Below are 20,579 nucleotides of genomic sequence, written 5' to 3' on the forward strand. Positions count from 1 at the left end.
CATGACGACGGTCAATGACTTCGACGACTTCGCCGGACGGTCCACTCTCACGACCGAGACGATGAGCCACAAAAACCATAAAAAAAACACTCACAGTACAGCCGGTGGCGTGACCAACTGAAGACCTACCCCTCCGGTACGAACACACACGGGCATTTGGCAAGACACACACACACACACACACACACACACACACACACACACACACACACACACACACACACACAAGAGCAGACAGATCCTCTGATTGGACAGTGAATCCAGAACAGGAAGTACTGTGTAGGGAATCTCTTTGTTGCAGGTTGCCGCTGTCGGGTTCCCCGCTCACACCGATATCTCATACGTGGTGCCTCCCACGCCCGTCACCTTTTTGACGTTACTGTGGCGACTGGGACTGAGGTTGGCACCGTGGGCACTCGGGTGGCAGTCCATCTGCCCGTTAACTTTCATGGCCTCTCTGAGCGGAAAGAGAAGAACAGAGAAAAGGATTCAACACAAGGAGCCAGAGAGAGTCATCGTAAACCAAACAGTAAGAGCTGTGGAAACGTGCAGGCTGCCTGGAACGACGTCGTTTTTAATGACCAAAAAAAAACATCGCAGCAATATATGGATGATTACTTGAGCGTCGGCTTGTTAGTGACGCAAAATGTTAGATGTTAGGCGAGTAGGTGGAAAGCATGCAAAAGAAAAAGAAATGAGGAGTCACAATTTTATTCATCGGGAATTTGTGAAATAATACAAAAATGATAATTTTCCTAGAAAGGCAGACATACAAATCAGAAACAGAACGTGTAAGAGTTCACATCAGACAGAACTTAGGGATAAATGGACAGAACAGCACAGTCGGGACAAAAACCATACACAAGTGCTACATGTCGCCTCAGTTAGGAGTAGCACACTAGTGCCCGTTAATGGCTGTGTCCAGCAGAGGGGGAGTCCAGTCCCCGCTGGATCAGTAACATGCATGCAGTCCCTCAGCAGCGTTAGGATTCATACCTTGGGCCCCCTAGACGAGGCGAGTCTGTCCTCTCAAGGGCGCTGATGTAGGAGCGTTTCTGGTGGGTGTAGGAGGGGGATCGGGGCATAGCGGGGGAGTGGGGCTGGTGGGCCGGGGAGCGATAGAGGCCCTCGAGGCCCGTGGCCCTGCTCTGGCTGCTGTTGCTGCTGCTGTGATCTGTGTGCAGGGAGGTGGAGGAGGTCCTGGGGGCGCGGCCCAGCGTGGAGCCGGCGTGGCGCAGCACAGGGGTTCTCTGACCGTAGCCCACCAGCCCGACCCCCATCAGGTTGTCCCTGGAGCCGCCGTAGGCCGGGGGTGTGGGCCCCCTGGAGCCGGGGACGCGAGGCCCATCTGGGTAGCAAGCGCTGGAGGGTAGGCCATAGCCCCCGTCAAACACAACAGAGTCCTGGGCATAGATATGGGTCTGGGAGCGCCCGTGCAGTATCTGCCGCTTCTCCCTCTCCTCCATCTCCTTTCGCTCCTGGATGGAGGCCATGATGGTCTGGGAGAGGTTGTCATAGCGCACCGGGGACGGGTCCCTTTCCCTCGGGTGAGGAGATTGTCTGCCCACCGCCCTGGGGGGCATCACTGGACTGTATCTAGAGGTGACCTGGTGTCTCTGCATATCAGGTTCCCGGATGTGGCACATTTTGGTGGGCAGGTAGGGCGAGTGGAACCCTGTGGAGGGCATACCGCGGTGGGCCGTGCACTCGTTGGCAGTAGCGGGGGAGATGCTGGGGTTGAGCAGGCTGTCGTAGGAGAGACTGCCGTTACGGTTGGAGAGAGTGTTCGGAGAGAAGACATTCTTGTAGGGGGTGGACGTGACGGCCTGGGGCTGCAGAGCCGGGAGGTGGCCCTTCTCGGGCCGGCGGTTACCCTGCTTCAGGCTCAGAGAGCGGGAGTTGATCGGGTCGGAGTCCAGCTGGAGAGGAGAGGACTGGAAGGTGCGGTGGAGGGGAGCGTTGGTGTACTCAGGCAGATCCAGGTTCGGCTCAGATCGGTAGTCGTGACCACGGACCCCTTCTTCCAATATGGCCGAGGTCTTACAGTCATCTGGCATGACAATCTGAGGAACAAGCAGCAGAATAACATCAAACCTGAGTCCTTTATGATGCTTGTAAGGTACTGTTCATTCTATTCTACCATTCATCACACCTCACATAAAAAAAAACATCCTGTCCTACCTTCTCTCCAGCAGTGTGGTAGTGGACTTTAGGAATGGTGCCAAAGGACGGCCTGAATTTGTACATGGCTGGAGTGGACGGATGGGTCTTACCGGAAAGAGAGCTCTCTACAACACACAGATTGGGGAAAAAAAAACAGAGTCACCACTGTAGAGATAAAGGAAATGACGTTATTACAGCTGCTCAGATTGAAAGTCATTTCTTGGAATGAGGACCTCAGAGCTGAATTCTATTATCAGAGATAACAGGCTGCTGGGACGGAGTTCTGGAAATCCACACAATCACAATTTTCACAGAATAAAATGATTTGGAGCTGCGGGGAGGCCGGATGGCAAGAGTCAGCTCTGTAATTGATATGCAACACATTTGAGTCCTGCAGTAGCCAGATTTCCGTCACTGATACAATACCTTTACCTGACTGAAACACAAAACCTAAAGGAGTGACGGGTGCTTTTTCAGCAAGTAGCTACTCCTGTGCTCGATGCGTCAATGACTGGTTTGGATAGATACGCAAAGATTACAGACAAATTATTTTATTTAGTTCTTCAAAATGGCTTTAAAATAGGCATTTAGACCAACTGCGATACTCTGAAAGACCACCAGGTAGCGCTGGAGCTCCGTGGAAGACCAGAAAGTGTTCCCTCCCTGCCATAATGCACCATGACACTGGAGATCCTCAGGAGGGAACCTGCTGTTCACACACTACATATTACTGACACTTCATACTATAGAATTCAACAGTAGTAAGAGGTACATTACTCCGAGCTGCGAAACCACCACGGTGGGTTCCTAATTTAAGCAGACGCTTTCTAAAGGCGGTGATTTTCTAGTTTGAGTTCTGACTGCGGACCGTATTCCTCTCCCGGCCCTCCTTTGGCCAGAGCCCCACTGCTACAAACCACCAGAAAAAAAAAAAAAAAAGGTGGTGATTCATGTTGCAATGATTCACTCTGAAAGTGTACCACAAATCTGGTGCTGATTCAATCAGCAGGGTTTTCCTCCCCACTGCAAATCACGCCGATTCACTGGCCAGGCGTAACATTTTTTTTTTTTTTTTTTTTTAAAGGCCATCGATGTGCCATCGGGATGGACGTTTAGCAGGTGAAACCAGCGCCAACTCACAGGCTGGGACGCTCGTGACCCACAGAGGGAGTTTGGGGGGGTGTCTGTTGGGTGCAGTCCGGACAGGAAAGGACAGGAAAGAGATATGCGGCGGATGATGACTGACAGGGGAGAGAGAAAAGGTGGCGGCTGTGTTTCTGTGGTTCTTACCTTCGCTGGAGGTCAGCTGGCTTTTCTGGTTGTACCTGTCAGCTTTGGGCGGCAGCGGCGGCTGGATTTCTTTGTCGTCCAGACCGTCCAGGCTGCTTTTGGACTACAGGGAGGAAAGCAGGGTGTTGAAAACAATCCAGAGAATAGCAGGTTAGGGAAGCACCCACTCAACAGAGGGTGGTTGAGCGGCAAGGCTGCACCTGGCAGCTTCTTTTCTAGTAGCTAAAGAAAAGCTATGTCAGGGTTTTTCTCAATAGAGCATCGATTTTCATCTTAAAAGAGCATTTCCAGCTATTTAGCTGCACACTTGGGTAACACTTGCTTTAGTTTGAGATTCAGACGTGTTTTGCTCGTAGCTGTTGTAGCCTTGAGATGAGAAGCGGACTGCAGAGGCCTGCTAAAAATTATTCTTTTTAACTTCACACCTACAGATTTTTTTTTTTTTTTTTTCCATTTTCAAACATTCAGGCCGAGTGGAAGCTCAAAGTTCAGGTGACATCGCTGAGTTAGCATTTTTTAAATGTTGTGGAGCACCTTTTGTTTTTCTGGCAGTTCTCTGCAACACTTAGAAAAAGAATTTGATGCACAAAACCAGGCAGTGAGAATTTTTCTCTTTTGTACTTTACACCTAATCTCTCACTAGTTGCAGAGAAGCATTCCCTGATGCAACCTGAACACGAGAAAATAATTACTCCCAAAGGGAGTAGGATGCCTTCTTTACTGGATCCCCACCGCCTTAGATCTGACTGTTAACTTTTATCAGAATTATTTTCCTCAGGTTTGTCTTGTGTTCTGTGGCAAAACCCATCTAACTACACAAACACGCTGTTAACTACATCAGACAACACAAAGAAACACAGTCGTTGCAGTGCAATTAATTACTTGCTCACTTGAAGCCTATGCAGAACCAAACTGTGATGTGATCTCACAGTTTAACAGACTGAGGACCGAAAGACTTCCATATTTTGGGTGGAGAGACAACTGGACAATGTACTGATTCCACACTGCATAACACTTTGTATTATTACATTGAAGAAAAAAAAAAAAAAAAAACAGCAGAATTTGTGTGTTAATTAAGTCTCCCACAGGATGAAAGTAAAATACCTGTTACATCTGTATGTGCACTCCAAAACTATGAGAGGTCGACAGTTGTCAGATTCATTTTCCCGATCCGAGTCACTTGTCCTTAGAGTCAAATGTCTAATAATATCCTGTTGTAGTGGTTGAATATTAATATATCTGACATGAGTGAGCCACTGTGTCCTCTTGAGTATGAACCTGCCTTAAAATTGATAACCAGGAAGAGGACTTGGGCACACGCCATGCTACAAATGGAAGCAAGAGGAAATTGCAGATGAGAAAAGACGACTCGCTGCAGGACGGCTGGGTGACAGAATAACAGAGAGCACCGCAGTGATAGCGAGCCTCTCACCTTGGAGCTGATGATGGTGCTGTGGATACCGTTGTCGCTGACCTTGATGGTGATTTGCCGGTCGGACAGGTCTGGTCTGATGAACGGGGGCTGGATCTTGACGTGGGGCTTTTTCCTGGGGTCCATCGTGTACCTGCACGGAGATCACGGCACGTGAACAAAACAGGTCCTCCACTGTGATGTCACACTACTTTTACAAGACTTTATACTCCACTATATCAACCTCTCAATGATCTACAGTTACACAATGTGTTTGAAATATCCCATTTAACTTAAAAATGTTGTTACTCCGATTTTGTTTTATGTTCAATGGTTACCATGGAAACCAGAGTAAAATGTGTGGTACATATATATATATTTAACTTATAACTTCATAATTTTCCCATTTTTTTCTATTTTTCCAAACCTTTACATATATATATATATATATATATATGTTTTATAAACAATTCAAACAAATAAAATCATAATAAAACATTTTTTTTTTAAAAAGCTCTTCAGCTTAAATATTACTACTCGGAATAAAACAAAGCTCTACTTAGAAAAGACTAATAAAAATGTGTGGCATATTTTCTGAGCAGTCTTTACATATTATTATAAGTTAATCACGCCTTCCCTGTTAAATTCTGCTCGAACAAGTCTGAATCAGTCAGGTTCAACATTATGTGAGTTAGTGGTTCGGTAAATCAACAACCTTCCATCGGGGAGCGTGCAACAACTTAACAGCAGATGCTGGTAACACAGCATTTCACCCCCACCTGCTGATTCGTCTCTGCAAGTCACACTGTTGATTTTTATGGAATGAGATTTGTCCCAATAGGTTGTAAAACTGGCGTCGTGGGTTTTAGTGATGCTGTGTGTGTGTGTGTGTGTGTGTGTGTGTGTGTGTGTGTGTGTGTGTGTGTGTGTGTGTGTGTGTGTGTGTGTGTGTGTGTGTGTGTGTGTGTGTGTGTGTGTGTGTGTAGCACGTTGACGAGCTGTGCACTGTTTCCCGTTAACTGTTGTTCTACAGAGTGAGTCAATTCTCTCAGCCATCTGCCTTCCCCCGGGGATCCTGGCTGCTTTCAGGCAGAACTGGATTCACACCTCTGCAACCGCCTCAGAGCGTGTGCATACATACGCTCGTGGTTCCACATTGCAGTGATTAACTGACGCTGCACCGGCGCTATGGTATAGATGTGTCACGGGCTTTGACGGACCACAACTCAACTGAGCATACATACGTATAAGCACGCATCTGCATGAATATAAACACACGTATCGTCTTAACGTCTTCAGGAAATATGAAAAAGCAGGAAACAAAACGTCGGTACATGCACACATGCAGCATAGTGATGCATCTTACCTGGGAGCCAGGGGACTACATAAGACATACTCCACGTTGCCACAGCAACCCCTGGTGAAAGGATTTACCCCGCCACGAAACTTGCCCGTCACCTGAGGAACACAACGGTTTGTTTAGAGCCGGCAGCTAAAGGAGCACAAGGCCACGCGCGCGCACACACACACACACACACACACACACACACACACACACACACACACACACACACACACACACACACACACACACACACACACACACACACACACACACACACACACACACACACACACACTTATTGACTCAGAGGACCGATGCATGAATACAGAAAAGATTCATGAGGTATCACATAATTAGTGTGTATGGGGAAATTTGTGCTCTTCATTAGCATTTGTGTTATTCTCCTCGCAGTGTTTGTGTTTACACACTGTACTCCTCTTAAATGTGCAGCTGTAACGCAACACAGAACATTTCCAAACCAAAGCCAGTCCAGTCGCCAACAGGTACAGGTACGAGTGTTTGAATCGCTGTAAATCTGTTGAGCTCTCTGCACTTTCACCGGATAAATAATTGATTCGTGAATAGATGTTTGACTGTGTGTGCCTTTTCAATACAAAGCAGCTCCGGCTCCGACGTCTCCTCACCTGTTCATTGGTTGTTCGACCTCGGGCTACGAGCACCATATGAAAACCTGTGAGGCCCATGACTGGAATAAAGAAAAGCCCTGCTATGCACATAACTACGAGGCTGAGCACAAAAGGTCAAGGGACAACACGACAACAGAAGGTCACAACCACGTGGAGACGTGCGCTGTCGGGCTGTCGTAGATGTTTTGTAAGAAATGTACAATTACGCAACATAATGACAAGACAGCACGACTGTAAAATCCTCCATTTAAAAGATGCCCTTCAGCAGCAGTGAAAGGATACGTGACAGTGGCGTGCAGCGCTGCCAGCCTCTCTCTGTGGTGGAGGACGAAGATGAGGCCGAAGGAGAAGACTCCCACCATGTGAACGCTCAAAGACAGCAGGAAGAGGAAGAAGTAGCGGTAGTTCCTCCGTCCGATGCAGTTGTTCACCCAGGGACAGTGATGGTCGAAGTCCTGAGGAGGGAGGAGTGGCGTTAGTCGGAAATCCCTGCAATTTATTTGCGGAATATTAAAGTACCAAAAGGTGCAGAGCCTTCTCCTTGGAAAGGTACTGTCTTATTTTACACACCTACAACTCCAATAAATGTCCAGTACTGCCTGCCAAATACAGAAACATGCGAGGAGCCCTATGTGTCAAAACATGAATAATCTACATCCTTGTTTAGTTCTTGATTCATTTCATTGTTTTGAATCTTGAGCCTTTTCCAAACAGGATGAAGGAAAACAACCCGTGTAATTCTGCATCCTGTGTGTAGATGTGTATTATTCACCTAATGTGTCATCGTATTTGTTTATACCTTTGCAATAATACTGCACCACAGTTAAATCAGCCAAAAGCTTATATTTATGCTTGTAATTATGAGCTTTAATGATGATAATTTTCTTGCCAAAAACAGTAATTATTTATGTATTCAGTGTTTGTCTCAAATTTTTTTTTTTTTTTTAGTCCTGGCAGGGAGGAAGAGCCTCTAAATCAGTGAAAAACAAGCATTAGTTTTTCATATTCATTTCATATTTTTCCGACGCTCCACTGGACAACTTCAGTTTGTTGATAAAATGCTAATATTAACCGAATATTTCAATCTAACCTTTAATGCATATTTAGATTTCATGTACACTGAAGCCACACAGTCGCTCTGTTTGCACTTTTTGTGTTCAAACAAACACACACACACACACACACACACACACACACACACACCTCCACACAGTTGTCGCAGACGCTGCAGTGCGAGCAGCGAGGCGGTCTATAGAAGTGACAGGTGGCGCACCACTTCATCCGGACCTGAATGCCCTTGATCTCCACGTTCTTATAGAGCGGCGCGCGGAAGTCATCGTCCTTGTCCTCGTCCTCGTCCGCTGTGGGACACACGCACACACACACACACACGCACGCGCGCACACACACACACACACACGCGCGCGCACACACACACACACACACACGCGCGCGCGCACGCACGCACACACACACACACACACACACACACACACACACACACACACACACACACACACACGCACAAAAAGAGAGAAAACACATCAGAGCACAAATGCATAAGGTGATTTGTGAGAAAAGCATTTAGCAGCTGCACGCACAGACACAGAGAGAGGCACGGTTTTTGATTTATGATTCCATTTGACGGGGACAACAGGGGAGCACCTTAAATGAAGCGCACCCCGGCTGTGAGCTGTCTGGACGGAGAGCAACCACACTGAGAGAAATGAACATTTCTATAGACGTGACCTATTCGATTTGCTCTGAACATTAAGGCTGAATAACACCGTGTAGCCTACAACACAAGCTGCTTTATATCTCACAAGTTCATAAATTCTCCAAATGAGTGTTTTTCATGGGAATTTAATCTCAAACTCGGGCAGAGTTTTACTTTATCTGACAAAAAAGTACAAGTGGCATTTTTGCTGTCCTTAGTGCAACTCTCTCAGTCAATCAAGAGTGTTTATGTGAGGCACTTTTGCTGCGACTGAGAGCTTTTTGCTTTGGAGCTGGAGTGAAAAATACAAAATGTCTTTCAGCTGATCAAAGAGCACATTCAACCGATCTGCACGAGGCCTCAGCCTGAGAAAATAATTTCATACTCGAATAATAACTGGAGGGAGATCCAGGTAGCTGAACACAGAGAAAAGAAAGCAAGAGAAGAGCAGCGAAAAGAGAAAACAGGAGTGAAACAAAGGTAGAGCACAGAAATAAACAGCTTCGAAGCAGGAGATTGCTCTGTTATTATGGCTCTCGAGTCGATTCAAATAGATTTTAAAGTTAAAGCGCCTGCCAAAACCAGCAGACACAAACGGCGGTTACGCTTGCATCTCCTCTGACAGCTTCTTTTCTACAAATGCTCGATATAAGGAGAGTTCAGCAGACGAAGAAGCCGCCTGTTTCACACAATATACATTTACACAGCAAAAATAACAGTCATTTCAGTTCCAGTTGATTTATAACAAATGATCACTGAAACTATTGACTTGCGTTGAGGCCTTATTTACTTCTGTATTTACAATGCTTTTTCACAATTCGATTTTTGAAGAGAGGTAACCCACATCTTATTGCATCTTTATGTGTGCAGTTTAGGTGTAATGTTGAGAAACTGGACAAATAGAACAATTTTGATGTGAAAGACAGAAAAACACTTTGTCTTACTGAAGGGATCTGCAAAGTCTGGTTATACATTTCTGTGGGTTTATGAGTAAAAACAAGTGAACATAATAATTTGGTCTTTTGTTGATTGAAAAATATTTATCAGTGCAGCTGTAATGAACACTTCTGGGATCAAATAAGGATATACTTGCATCACCACACTGGAAAACAATCTTGGTGAAAGCATAAGTCACACTCCACTTTGATATTAATGGGAACAGAAACAAATCCATTATGTATGTGCGTTTTATTGGAAAAACGAGGCAGTTATTCTATGAAGCCTTGCTGCATCATGCCAAAACACCTTTGGCAAAGAATTTTCACATTGATGAGAAAAATGCCACTTATTAAGTTCCAAAAAGCTGCAGTGATTTTGAGAAATTGCACTAAATTGCAAAAACTTTCTGATAATGTTGCTTCTAACTGCCTAGTTTTATGAGCCGCAGTCATCTATCACCTCAATTTGAAGTTTCCTCTACAAAGAAAATGACTAGAAATCGCTGCTCTGTCAACTAAGTGAGAGAAATCTACACCAAAATTTTACAATCTGGATGATTTTCTAAACCTTTAACGGCCGCATCAATTCGTTTTCTTTGTTTCCTTTTATCACTACTTCCCTGATGGGTTTGCTGCCTTTGAAATATCACATCAAGAGCTCAGAAAAGTCCTCCTCCCTCAGTAGTCTATAAAACCCAGCGGGGTGGCTGCAGCAGCAGAAGGCCACCGTCACCTCTGGGGAGGCAGGCAAACCCACAATTTATACGACCTCATGATTATTACCCTTAATTGGCGGGGAAAAAAGCTCTACCTACAGACAGGTGCTTATCATTTACAAGCGCATTACAAACATCCCTAGGGAAGTGTTGAATTATCATTACTTATCCCAGATAGGGCAGAGGACAACGAGTCTGCCTACAGCGGGAGCATAAAGTCAGGGCTTGTTTGACGGGCTGAGCAACTGAGAGATACTCAATACACTTTGCAATATAAAGGCCTCTATAACTTCCGCCGGTGTCCTGCATGTGGATCTTGTGGACTTTTAAAGGCAGATAATAAGGCAGTGAAACACTGTGTGAGGGGAAAAGGAGGGCAGGGAGGGGGGAAGGGTGGAGCTCTGATAAACGTGGTGCTATTAAAAGGTGTACCTTCTCCACGGGGGGCTCGACAGGGTGGAGACCTTACTCATTTTTATGTGCACATACGTTATGACAGATACTAATATTTTTAGACGGCAGATACATGTTGTAAGTTGGAAACAGCAGCAATTACAGCCTCACCAGACATTTACAAAGGCGTGCGTACGAACCTCTGGGGTAGACTCCGGGGTCCATGAAGGTCGCCATGCTAAAGTTGGCCAAGACGAAGAGGAAGACCAGGCCATTGTAGAGAGGAACCACGGGAGAGATTACCTTTGTCAACCAGGGGCACCTGCAGACACAAAAGAAGAAGCAGAGATTAGGACTCTGTCTGTCAAGTGCACAGGACTGTATTTAAATCAGTCAGTCAGTCAATAAAATATTTCCACAAGTTTTCTGTTTGTGATGTCTGTAGGTCCATCTAAAAATAATGCCATCATTAATAATAAAATACGCTTCAAAAAGCTGTGTTTTTGGGGCGTGTCTGTTTGACAGGCAGGTGGTGCAGTCAGGTCACGAATATCGGTAGGCGGGACGTAGTATCGCGGACTGTCCAATCAGATCGAGTCAGATCCGCCGCTCGCTCAAATATGGTCACTTCCTGCTCCAAACCCCTCGGAACTAGCAAGACGGCGCCGGCCAAAATACGAAACTCGAGGCTTCACAACGGCCGCTAACAAACCAACGGGCGACGTCACTGCTGGTTGCCGCTTGGTCAGGTGGCACACATTAAACACCAGCATTTCGACCTCAGGTTTGTTTCTGTGGTTCTAGCCTTAATACAATTCATGTGATTCCCTGACAGTGACATATTCAAACGCCCTCTTTTAAACAAGCACTCTCATTCTGCTCTCACGAGTACGATAAATTGCTGCAATAATCATAATTGGAAACACACAGAGTGTAAGGTGCCAGAAACTAAAACAACAACAATAAAGCAGCCAGCTTGAATCAATGTTCCTGACAGTGCTGTAATTCCCTGCGAATTACCAGAACAACTGAGAGTTACTGACACATTAATTAACTGAGGATTTTTTTAAATATAAAATTACCTGTTTAGAAAAGTGTTTCATAAAAAAAGAAAATAATCTCCTATAAAGCTGTCTGGCTGAGGATGTATTGCTCCACGTATGCTACCACTTCTTGCATGGTGTTCAGGTATATCATCTAATTACAGCCCGTCAAATTATGCAATTTAAGATTAAGTGATTCGGTTACACTAGTCGTATTCTCTTCAGCTATTTTCTGTATCAACCAGCTATTGGCCAAATCCCGGCTTGTAGCGCCAGCTGACATCTTCAGAAAATAAACTGGTTGAAACCTTCTGTGAAAAAGATTATTTATGCAAAAACGAGTGGAACACTGAGAAGCTTTTGTGAGAAAGAAGCTGACAATCTGGTCTCTGACGCAACAGCTACTGATAAATGCTCAATCAACACAACACCATAATATAAATTATATTTTTAGTACAACTTGTTTTTTTTATAGTACAACTTGTTTTTCTATAGTACAACCTGTACTATTTTTATAGTGCAGCGTTCCAGTTTGAAAAGATGTCTCTCCCTTTCTGCTACGTTTTCGCATGGTGAGAAATGTCCAGCGTTTCATACTCAATTTGTGGACGGGAACGAAAACACAATACAGGTACTCATGGAGCCGGGCATGTTTCCAAATATTGAGAATGCACTGAAGCACTCAAAACACCAAGGGTAAGTATACAAGTACGCAGTTTGAGACACAACCAAAGAGTTGACAGTCCATCTAGCAGCTTTGTGAGGCGGTGCTTTGAGCTAAAGGCTCAAGAACAACGGATGTTGAAGGTAATTCGTTTTGCAGGTTTTTTGGTCAAATGACACGATACAATTTTTCACCAATGATGGTGCTGGATCAAAAGTCAGAGGATTGTTGCAAGTCATCCTAAATGTGTGTTAAAAAAAAAAAAAAAAAAACTCCAACCCATCCATTAGTGGTTGAGACGTTGAACTCAAAACCAATATGTCAACGTTTGGTGGTGCCAAAAGAAGAGTCAGGGGACCAAAGTCACAATTACAGTCTTTTAACTGTGTTAGTACATCTGTGTAGCCAAACTGATGGACCTGCCGACCATCACCAACCAACATCCAAAAAGCCACACTGCAAGTGTGGCTAAAAATAATCTTACCAAACCAGGATGTGCAATTATTTTCATGTCAGGGAAACTCTTATTGCATTAAAAGCTTCCTTCTGAACTGGAGCTCGAGCTAGCTGTGGGCTGTCTGCCATTACATACATCTGATTTAACCCCCGACCCGTCAGGTGAGTCACTGCGGTTATCAACGGGGAAACTCCTTTAAATTCCACCAACATTTTGCGTCGACGCTGACATTCACCGCTGCTTGCGAGTCATAACTCAGTTGAGGCTGTGAAATATTCAACTGCGGAGCCACCTGCATCCCACCCACGGCCCTGCTCGATCACCTGGACTCAAATGTCAAGACACTGCGCGCATCCTCGCCTGCTACCAGTCTGTTTATGTGCTCTCTCTAGAAATTAAATGCCGTGAGCATGAAGATGTGTTAACGCCTACGATCGGACGAACCGTGACGATCCTGCGGGTCAGAGACTCTGAGAGAATCTATGAATTAATGAAACATCTCACAGGAGTAGGAGGAGGGTGTTTCAGAGAAAGGCCCCACAACACTTTCACTTATGTTTCTCACTTTCCTGACACAGTAACAAATGCACTCGAGCCCGCCTGCACGCATACTAGATACGGACGCCTCAACCTCCAAACATGCCTCGTGGCTCATTCTGACGTCAAAAAGTCAATTTCCTGTACTCATGCCCCGAAATCATCTTCAATCCGTATCTCCTCTCCCGCTTTCCAGTCCTCTTTTGCTTTGTTGAATTATTCAGCACCGTGGCTGTAGAAAGCCACTAACAGAGAATAGAGAGGCGCTAACGGGGACGGGGCGGCCTCTGATGAAACCAGTCAGCGCTGGTCCTCAGCTTTGTGAGGGCGAGTATGAGTTTGATTTATCTTTACGATATCACTGGCAACAATCCCTCAATACGTGTATGGTATCATTTAAAAATAAACACTAAACGATTTACCTAAAACAGCTGAACACTGTAGATTTTATCAGGAGGAAATGGTGTATTTTGTTGGGAACTATCTTCAGTGGCAAACTATTACACATTTGGTGTTGAAGTGAGTATTGACAGTAAGATGAGGTATGTGGGACTGACTCAGAAGAAAGAACAGGCCCCAGGTTTCCAAGGATTCAAGGATTAATTTGTCACGTACACAATAAATCAGTGTTGAAATGCAACACGGCTGGGCTAAAAGTGCTAAATAACAATTAGAAAAAAAGGAAATATAAAGAATAAACAAGTCTACACTGACCACCAACACCATTCATTTCCCACAAAATCCAGAGACTACTCTGCTAGTATGACTTATATCTATATACTCTGGCTAAAGTATATATACTAACCCTCATTATCAATGTTGCCAAAATTGTATTGAGCAGCAAAAAATAAATCAATAAATAGGTAATAAACATAATAGAACTTGGTCGTAAAAACAAAGTAGGCAGAATTATAACCACAAGATAAAGTCAAGACTTAAATACGTTAATTAAAATAATACCAGTGGGTATAATAAAACACTGACATACAGACAAGACACCAATAAAATGTGTTAAAACTGTTACAAGTTGAGGCGGCGAAGTTTATAGTAGACTTTAAAATTAAATTCCCTGTTAACTTATGAGCAATTAAAGTGCGTTGAAGATGAGGCATTAACACAAAAGACTGTTTTTTATAGTTCAGATTATACACGGGGGACTTAAAGCGCAAGCGAGTCATTTAGAAAAACATTTCTGTGTCACTCACTAAAATTGTTCCAATTTAATTTTGGTGCTGCTTAATCTGAATAGTGGCACCTATTTATTCTTACACGAAGTAACATCAAAGCAATTTTCAGGAGTTGCTATTTACTCAGCGAACTGTATCGAGTGGTTCGTGCTGTGTCATCGCAGCTTTGGCAACAAATAGACGAGGTACCAACGCTTTAGAAATTGATCAAAGAAAAAAAATAGCATCGTCTCACAAAATCCTAATTTAATCGCCTGTCAAAGGAGCACGTCTTTTTGCTCAGTGTGATACAGCCGAGCCAGATAGAAGAGGAAAACAAAAAGTGAGTGTGGCTGACAGCGACCATTATAGGAGTCTGGGAGCCGACCGTGTGGGAGGAAAATGTGACTGAGAGAAAGTCTAATTAAGGACGCAGACATTGGTTAATTGTGTAGGAGTAACAAATAACCACACAGTGCTTATCAGCGTTGTTTACAAACCACTTTTACTGCTTGTGTAACCGTGATACTTCGAACTGGGGCAGAAAGGCCTTGGGCTTGTCAAAAAGTTTGGAGCGAGTTTATCAAGCTGAAGGGGCTTCTGCTGCCAAAAAGTGCTGCAATGTAATGAATTTGGTTGTGTCCTAGCTTAAAGTCCCGAGGCCGGCCAAAATCAAAGAAAGTGCTGGATTCTTGGAGATAATTCAAATGCCTGCAAACAGGAGCTAGAGTGGAGTGAAGTCAGCATGTAAAATACCAGCTTGGAGGCCCCTGAACACATCAAAGACACAGCGACAGAAGTGTAAAGAAAACAGTCAAGTAAAAGAATACAAAAATTTAATTGCATCTCCTGACTGAGAAGAACGGGCTAAAAACAAGGCATTAAAAGGGTTTAATCCACAACATACCTTACTAACCTTACTCAGATCCATAGGAGGCAGACTGCAAGCAGAGGACACGCCTTCCACTCAGTAGCTTTCACTTTGTCTTCACACATTTGCATTGTTAATGAGTTTAGACTTTTTCCACATCAATTCAAATATGACTAAGGTTAAGGTTAATTTTTTTGGAGCCCGAATTGACCATATTTGGAGGAACTGGGGGGGGGGGGGATCCGACTGAGAACCTGAGTACAGTATACCCCGTTCACCTATACTGGAAAGCAAGCACGCCCACAAACATAGGCTCTCTCTGAGGCCTAATATCTAACTAAATTGTGAGATTATTTTAAGAAGGACCATCAAAACACTCATTAGAAGTGAATTTAGCACATAACACCATGATGACTTGTGGAAAAAAAAAAAAAATTCATGAGAGGAGTTGAGAATTTTTGAATGGGAGTCAATTGGAGCCAGAGGTTTTTTGGAGCAAGGCCCTAGTGGACCTCAGTGGTATTGCACTTTTAGGCGCTTCACTTTCTACTTTTATGCAGTCTATGATGACAATGTACCGTCACCTGTTTCACATTTTGATAAATTTATATAAATGAAAACGGCATGTCATTTTTAAAGATGCACCAAACAATATTTCCATATTAACAATGGAGCGCTTTAGCTTCTTTCAGCTGTTTTGGTTTTACTGGTTTTAGAACCTGCAAAGAAAGTTTTTTTTTTTTTTTAAAGCAGAATAAGAGAAAGGAGAGGAAAGAGAAAGAGGAGAAGGAGCTCGTCAAACTTGTGGATAACCACAACTCTGCTTCTGATATCATCCCTCCAAAACAGAGTGAAATAATTTAATCCTCACAGGCAGACACATGCATACACACTTCACCTCCTCCAGTATCAGCTCAGGGACTAAACGATGGGATCTTAGGCTATTTCATAGCCTTCTCAGTCCTCGCAGCAGCAGGGATGTCTCTGGTTGGGTATTAAGATTAGCGAAAACAGCCCAGCTCTCTGGTGATGATAACCCAGCTGTCTGTCAGCAAAAAAAAATAAAAAATCCTGGACACAAATCTTGTCTTAAAAAACCCAACTGATTACCAAACACCCTTAAAAAAAAACCCGCAGGCTCCGCTCTGGTGATTAAACAAAATCTTGGTGGAATACTTTGAAATGAACTCTCTTATCCAACAGCTGTGGAAAACCAATGGAAGGAGGGAAAAGCACATACAGTAATTAGGTGCTTGATGAGGAACTTAAAGCTGTTTAAAGTGAAAGTACTGGTCCGTGAGCACAATTAAAGATCTAAATAGTGCTGTAATAATTGTTCACATCTACCACGACACACTGAGCATCCCACAGCTATCAGATCTGCCTGTCCTTCATTTGCCTGCTTTTTGGATCGGAGCAGAAAACACAGCCCTGCCGCCTGCCTTTGAAGTAGCTCTTATCTGTTCTTATAATGGCATTGGGGTGTGTGTGTGTGTGTGTGTGTGTGTGTGTGTGTGTGTGTGTGTGTGTGTGTGTGTGTGTGTGTGTGTGTGTGTGTGTGTGTGTGTGTGTGTGTGTGTGTGTGTGTGTGTGTGTGAGTGAGTGAGTGAGTGAGTGAGTGGTGTGGTGGACCGAGTCTAAACAACCATCAAAGAGAAAATGTAGTCAATCCAGACATTGAAAGGTAGCACTTTTCTTTTTCTAACATGAAATATTTTTCAAGATGGCAGTCTGTGAATAAAGGAGATGGATTGATGTGCACAGGAAGTGTCTGATTCAATCAGGTGTCCAATGCCGGTGGACTGCTCGGTGACTTTCATGCCCGTCAGCTGACCTAAAAATTGTAATTGACTGCAAATCCACTAATTGTTTGTGTGCTTATTGAATACTCAACACTTTTGAATCTGTTATTGAATCAATTTCTTTTTACATCCACTCTAGAAAATCAATATCATGTATGACAATTAAAGGGCTACTCCAGTGATTTAATAGATGATCTAAGGGAGAAATCTTGAGGAGGTCAAATTCATAATTAAGTTTTACGTTAGACATGTTAACAGAAAGATTTGAGCAAAAATAAATAAATAAAGCAGAAAAATTCAGACTTTTAGTTCCTAATTAGGATAAATAACAAAAAAAAAAGGCTGGTTCCTACATTTCCCATAATGCAACCAATAGTAAAATTTCATTGGTGCACATTTTTCAAAGTCAGCCCCCTCAGTTCATGCTACAGGGTTGGTGTTAGATTGGATGAGCCAAACGCTCTAAACTGTTTGCAGCTGTCAATCAACCAACCCCAGCCCTTAATCCTGACTATAACATTTACCCACCCAGAAGATAACACGTGTCAACTACAAGCTGAGATAAACCTGGTGACTTCATCAGTTTTTTATTTTTCTTTCTCCGACTTGACAAACTTCCTACAGAGAAGACATTAAACAGCCGTTTCCACAGGCTGAGCAGAGCAGGATGACCTTTTTGTGTAAAATCTGTGTTGTTCCTTTTATTTTGCTGACTTCCAGTGCTTTAACTTCTCATCCTGCTGCAGTGATGCAGAAATGTACTCCAGAATGAGATAAGTAAAATCATCAATACCGCCATGTAAAACTACTCCATCACAAATAAATGTGCAGAAAAATGTACTTTAAGTTTCAAAGTAAGATGTTTTTGTTGACAGTTTAACTACTTTAGGTACAGTTAGTCAAGTGGTTCCTATTCAAGGATCTGAAGATCAATCTCAGATGGTGTAAAATAATTATTGAGGTAGAAATTAAACTATTTTCTGTTAGGCATAAAAAAAAGAATATTTAATCATGTTAATAATTCATAATTCCCACTCTTTCAACCTCAAACACTTACTCAATTCCATCAGTCTGAGAAATTTAGAGGAAACATCTCCACGGTGGAAATATATATATATATGTATGTATGTATATAAAACAACATAACAAATGTTAAATTGTGTCAAAGGGGGAAAAACCAGCAATAACAATATATTTAAATTCAATTTGTAAAGTTTCACAAGTCAAAGCTTTGCAAAGCACCAGTTTAAATTTGATAAATACATTCAGGAACGATACTAAACACTGCACTGCACATGACTAATTACCTGGATCGTGAGTAAAGCCGTATCAGACAGCACTTACATGGCAGGAATGACACCTGTAACACGAGACGCCGCCGGGCGACTGTGAACACTTACAGTAATGTATTCATCTCATGGTGAGAACGCCATCCCATTGATTAGTTCATTAAGTCTGAACCCAGTGGGACACACATGGCAGGTCTGTTCTCCTACAGACCGCCCGCTGAGACTCAGTGATCCAGAATCTGTTACAAGGATTGTGTCGGTTCACCCTCCAGGTAGGAGATTTTCATTATGATTGAAAAATAAATAAATGGGGGGGGAGAAGGGAGGGGATTTAGAGTCTATAAGGAAATTAGGTTGCGAGCTTGATTTAAGTCTTTATCTACAAATCTTACAAAGAAATATTTTTCTCAGTTTATCTCCCGGGGTCTATGATTTCCACAGTCCATCCAAGAAATGTAACCCCCATCTAGGCCCCAGATTCTTCCCCACTTTCCAATTTCTGTCAGACTTACTGCGCACAGCGTTCGTATACGGCAGCATCACTCGCCCCCGACTCTCTTGGGACCTGCCAATCTCCAACGCAAACACATCCCCGCAAGCATTCACACACGTGGCATTTAATATTTCACACACAGCGGCGGCAGCCCCTGTTGCCAGTGCAGGTGATGTTTGCTGCAGGCGGGGAACCTTAATAAGTAAGTGCTGTCTGGCGGGTCAGGCGAGAAACAGAGCTTCACAGATTGAATGGGTATCATGAAATCCAGTTCCTCCAGCCCTGAGTTATTTGTTAGTTTTCTTACCCGCAAACCACAAAGCAACACAAGTTTTAGAATTAGGTTTAGTCATCCTCCGGTATAAAATGTCAGAAAATACATAAATAGCAAAATAATGGACATCACAAGTTCCCACAGGCCAAACTGACATTTTCGTTTGTCGAACCTGCCGGTCTCAGTTCAACAGAATTTACATCTGTTCTTTCTCCCACTGAAAAACAACACAACCTATAAATATGCAATTATTTCTAACTGCTGCACGATGAAGTCCGCTCTCTGTGTTTGTATGCTGGAGGCTTACTGGACCACGACTGGCCTTCACTCTAGCTGTGATGTCACAAATCCTGTTTGCAGATACGTGTATAAACTGAGATTTCAGGTGAGCACGGAAAAACATCAGAAGCTGAATGTAAAAAAAAAAAAAAAAAAAAAAAAGGCCTTCTCATGTGTGTGTTTTTTTTTTTAAATGATTAGGATGCATAAACAGACTTGCAAATGAATACTAATTAAGAGATTAGGAAAACACGACATCAAGCCGCACTTCAGTTCTGTTGTCTGAGGTTGCCTTCACTCTACCACAACAGAGCAGAGGAGGAACCTGTGCAGCTGCAGGGAAGTTTCTCAGAGCTCGGTGTCATTTGCATTTTTATAATTGCATAAGGGGTCCATTTGAAATGAAATGAAATGCTTTGCCCTCACTTGCTGCCCTTTTCATATTTACATATTCATAACCCGCATTTTTATTGTCTGTAGAAAGATGAGAGCAGGAAGGCTATCCTGTAAAAAAAAGTTTATTTTTTTTTTTTTTTTAAATTTCCCTCAGCCACAAATGGAGTTTAACCAGTAGCAAATGACATCACGATATAAATAAGCACAGTGAGCAGTGATACTATTACATATGCTGCCCGGCTGCCTGCCTACCTATGAGGCTCGGGTTTAAAAGAACCGCTTTATTTACAGTGCTATATAATGTTCCCTTGAGCTCAAGAAATTCTGTAAAAATTTGAACTGACATCCATTTTCAATAAAAGATTATAACATGATTAAAACACAAATTCATTCATATTCCCTGTAGAGTTTTTTGAATGTGGGTAAGCATTTTGTGAGAGCAGATGGCTCTCACTTGGTGATAAATGAAATATTTTTATTATGAAGGGAGGAATGTGCCAGCATGCATGCTTACAACCGTGTGTATTAGGGTAGTGTGTTCTCCTCACCTTTCTTTCCCTCATCCTCCTGCTCACTGTAATATTAAGAGAAATACACACATACTTTTTCATTCTGCCCGTGTATTTTCCGGATAAGGACTCAACTAAACTACAAATCTGTCTCACAGGGACGCAACAAATCGCCCGCT

General features: G+C 43.3%; 1 protein-coding gene across 1 annotated transcript in view; it reads right to left on the minus strand.

Annotated features, from left to right (window-relative positions):
• Positions 1 to 19: 19 nt before the first annotated feature.
• zdhhc8b (zinc finger DHHC-type palmitoyltransferase 8b) overlaps positions 20 to 20,579 on the minus strand; it is a 60,497-nt gene continuing 39,937 nt past the window's right edge. The window contains exons 2-11 of the mRNA XM_069706611.1: positions 10,821 to 10,942; positions 8,060 to 8,217; positions 7,139 to 7,311; positions 6,854 to 6,956; positions 6,231 to 6,322; positions 4,886 to 5,018; positions 3,454 to 3,556; positions 2,182 to 2,288; positions 997 to 2,063; positions 20 to 457 (exon numbers count right to left, since the gene is read on the minus strand). Of these exons, the coding sequence (XP_069562712.1) occupies positions 325 to 457; positions 997 to 2,063; positions 2,182 to 2,288; positions 3,454 to 3,556; positions 4,886 to 5,018; positions 6,231 to 6,322; positions 6,854 to 6,956; positions 7,139 to 7,311; positions 8,060 to 8,217; positions 10,821 to 10,942 (2,191 nt within the window). The 3' untranslated portion in view covers positions 20 to 324. The remainder of the gene's footprint in view (positions 458 to 996; positions 2,064 to 2,181; positions 2,289 to 3,453; positions 3,557 to 4,885; positions 5,019 to 6,230; positions 6,323 to 6,853; positions 6,957 to 7,138; positions 7,312 to 8,059; positions 8,218 to 10,820; positions 10,943 to 20,579) is intronic.

The sequence above is a fragment of the Brachyistius frenatus genome, unplaced genomic scaffold, assembly GCF_029030835.1.
Source record: "Brachyistius frenatus isolate BFR_SWC_R1_liver_20210118 unplaced genomic scaffold, ASM2903083v1 Contig_64, whole genome shotgun sequence".
Classification (NCBI taxonomy): Eukaryota; Metazoa; Chordata; class Actinopteri; family Embiotocidae; genus Brachyistius; species Brachyistius frenatus.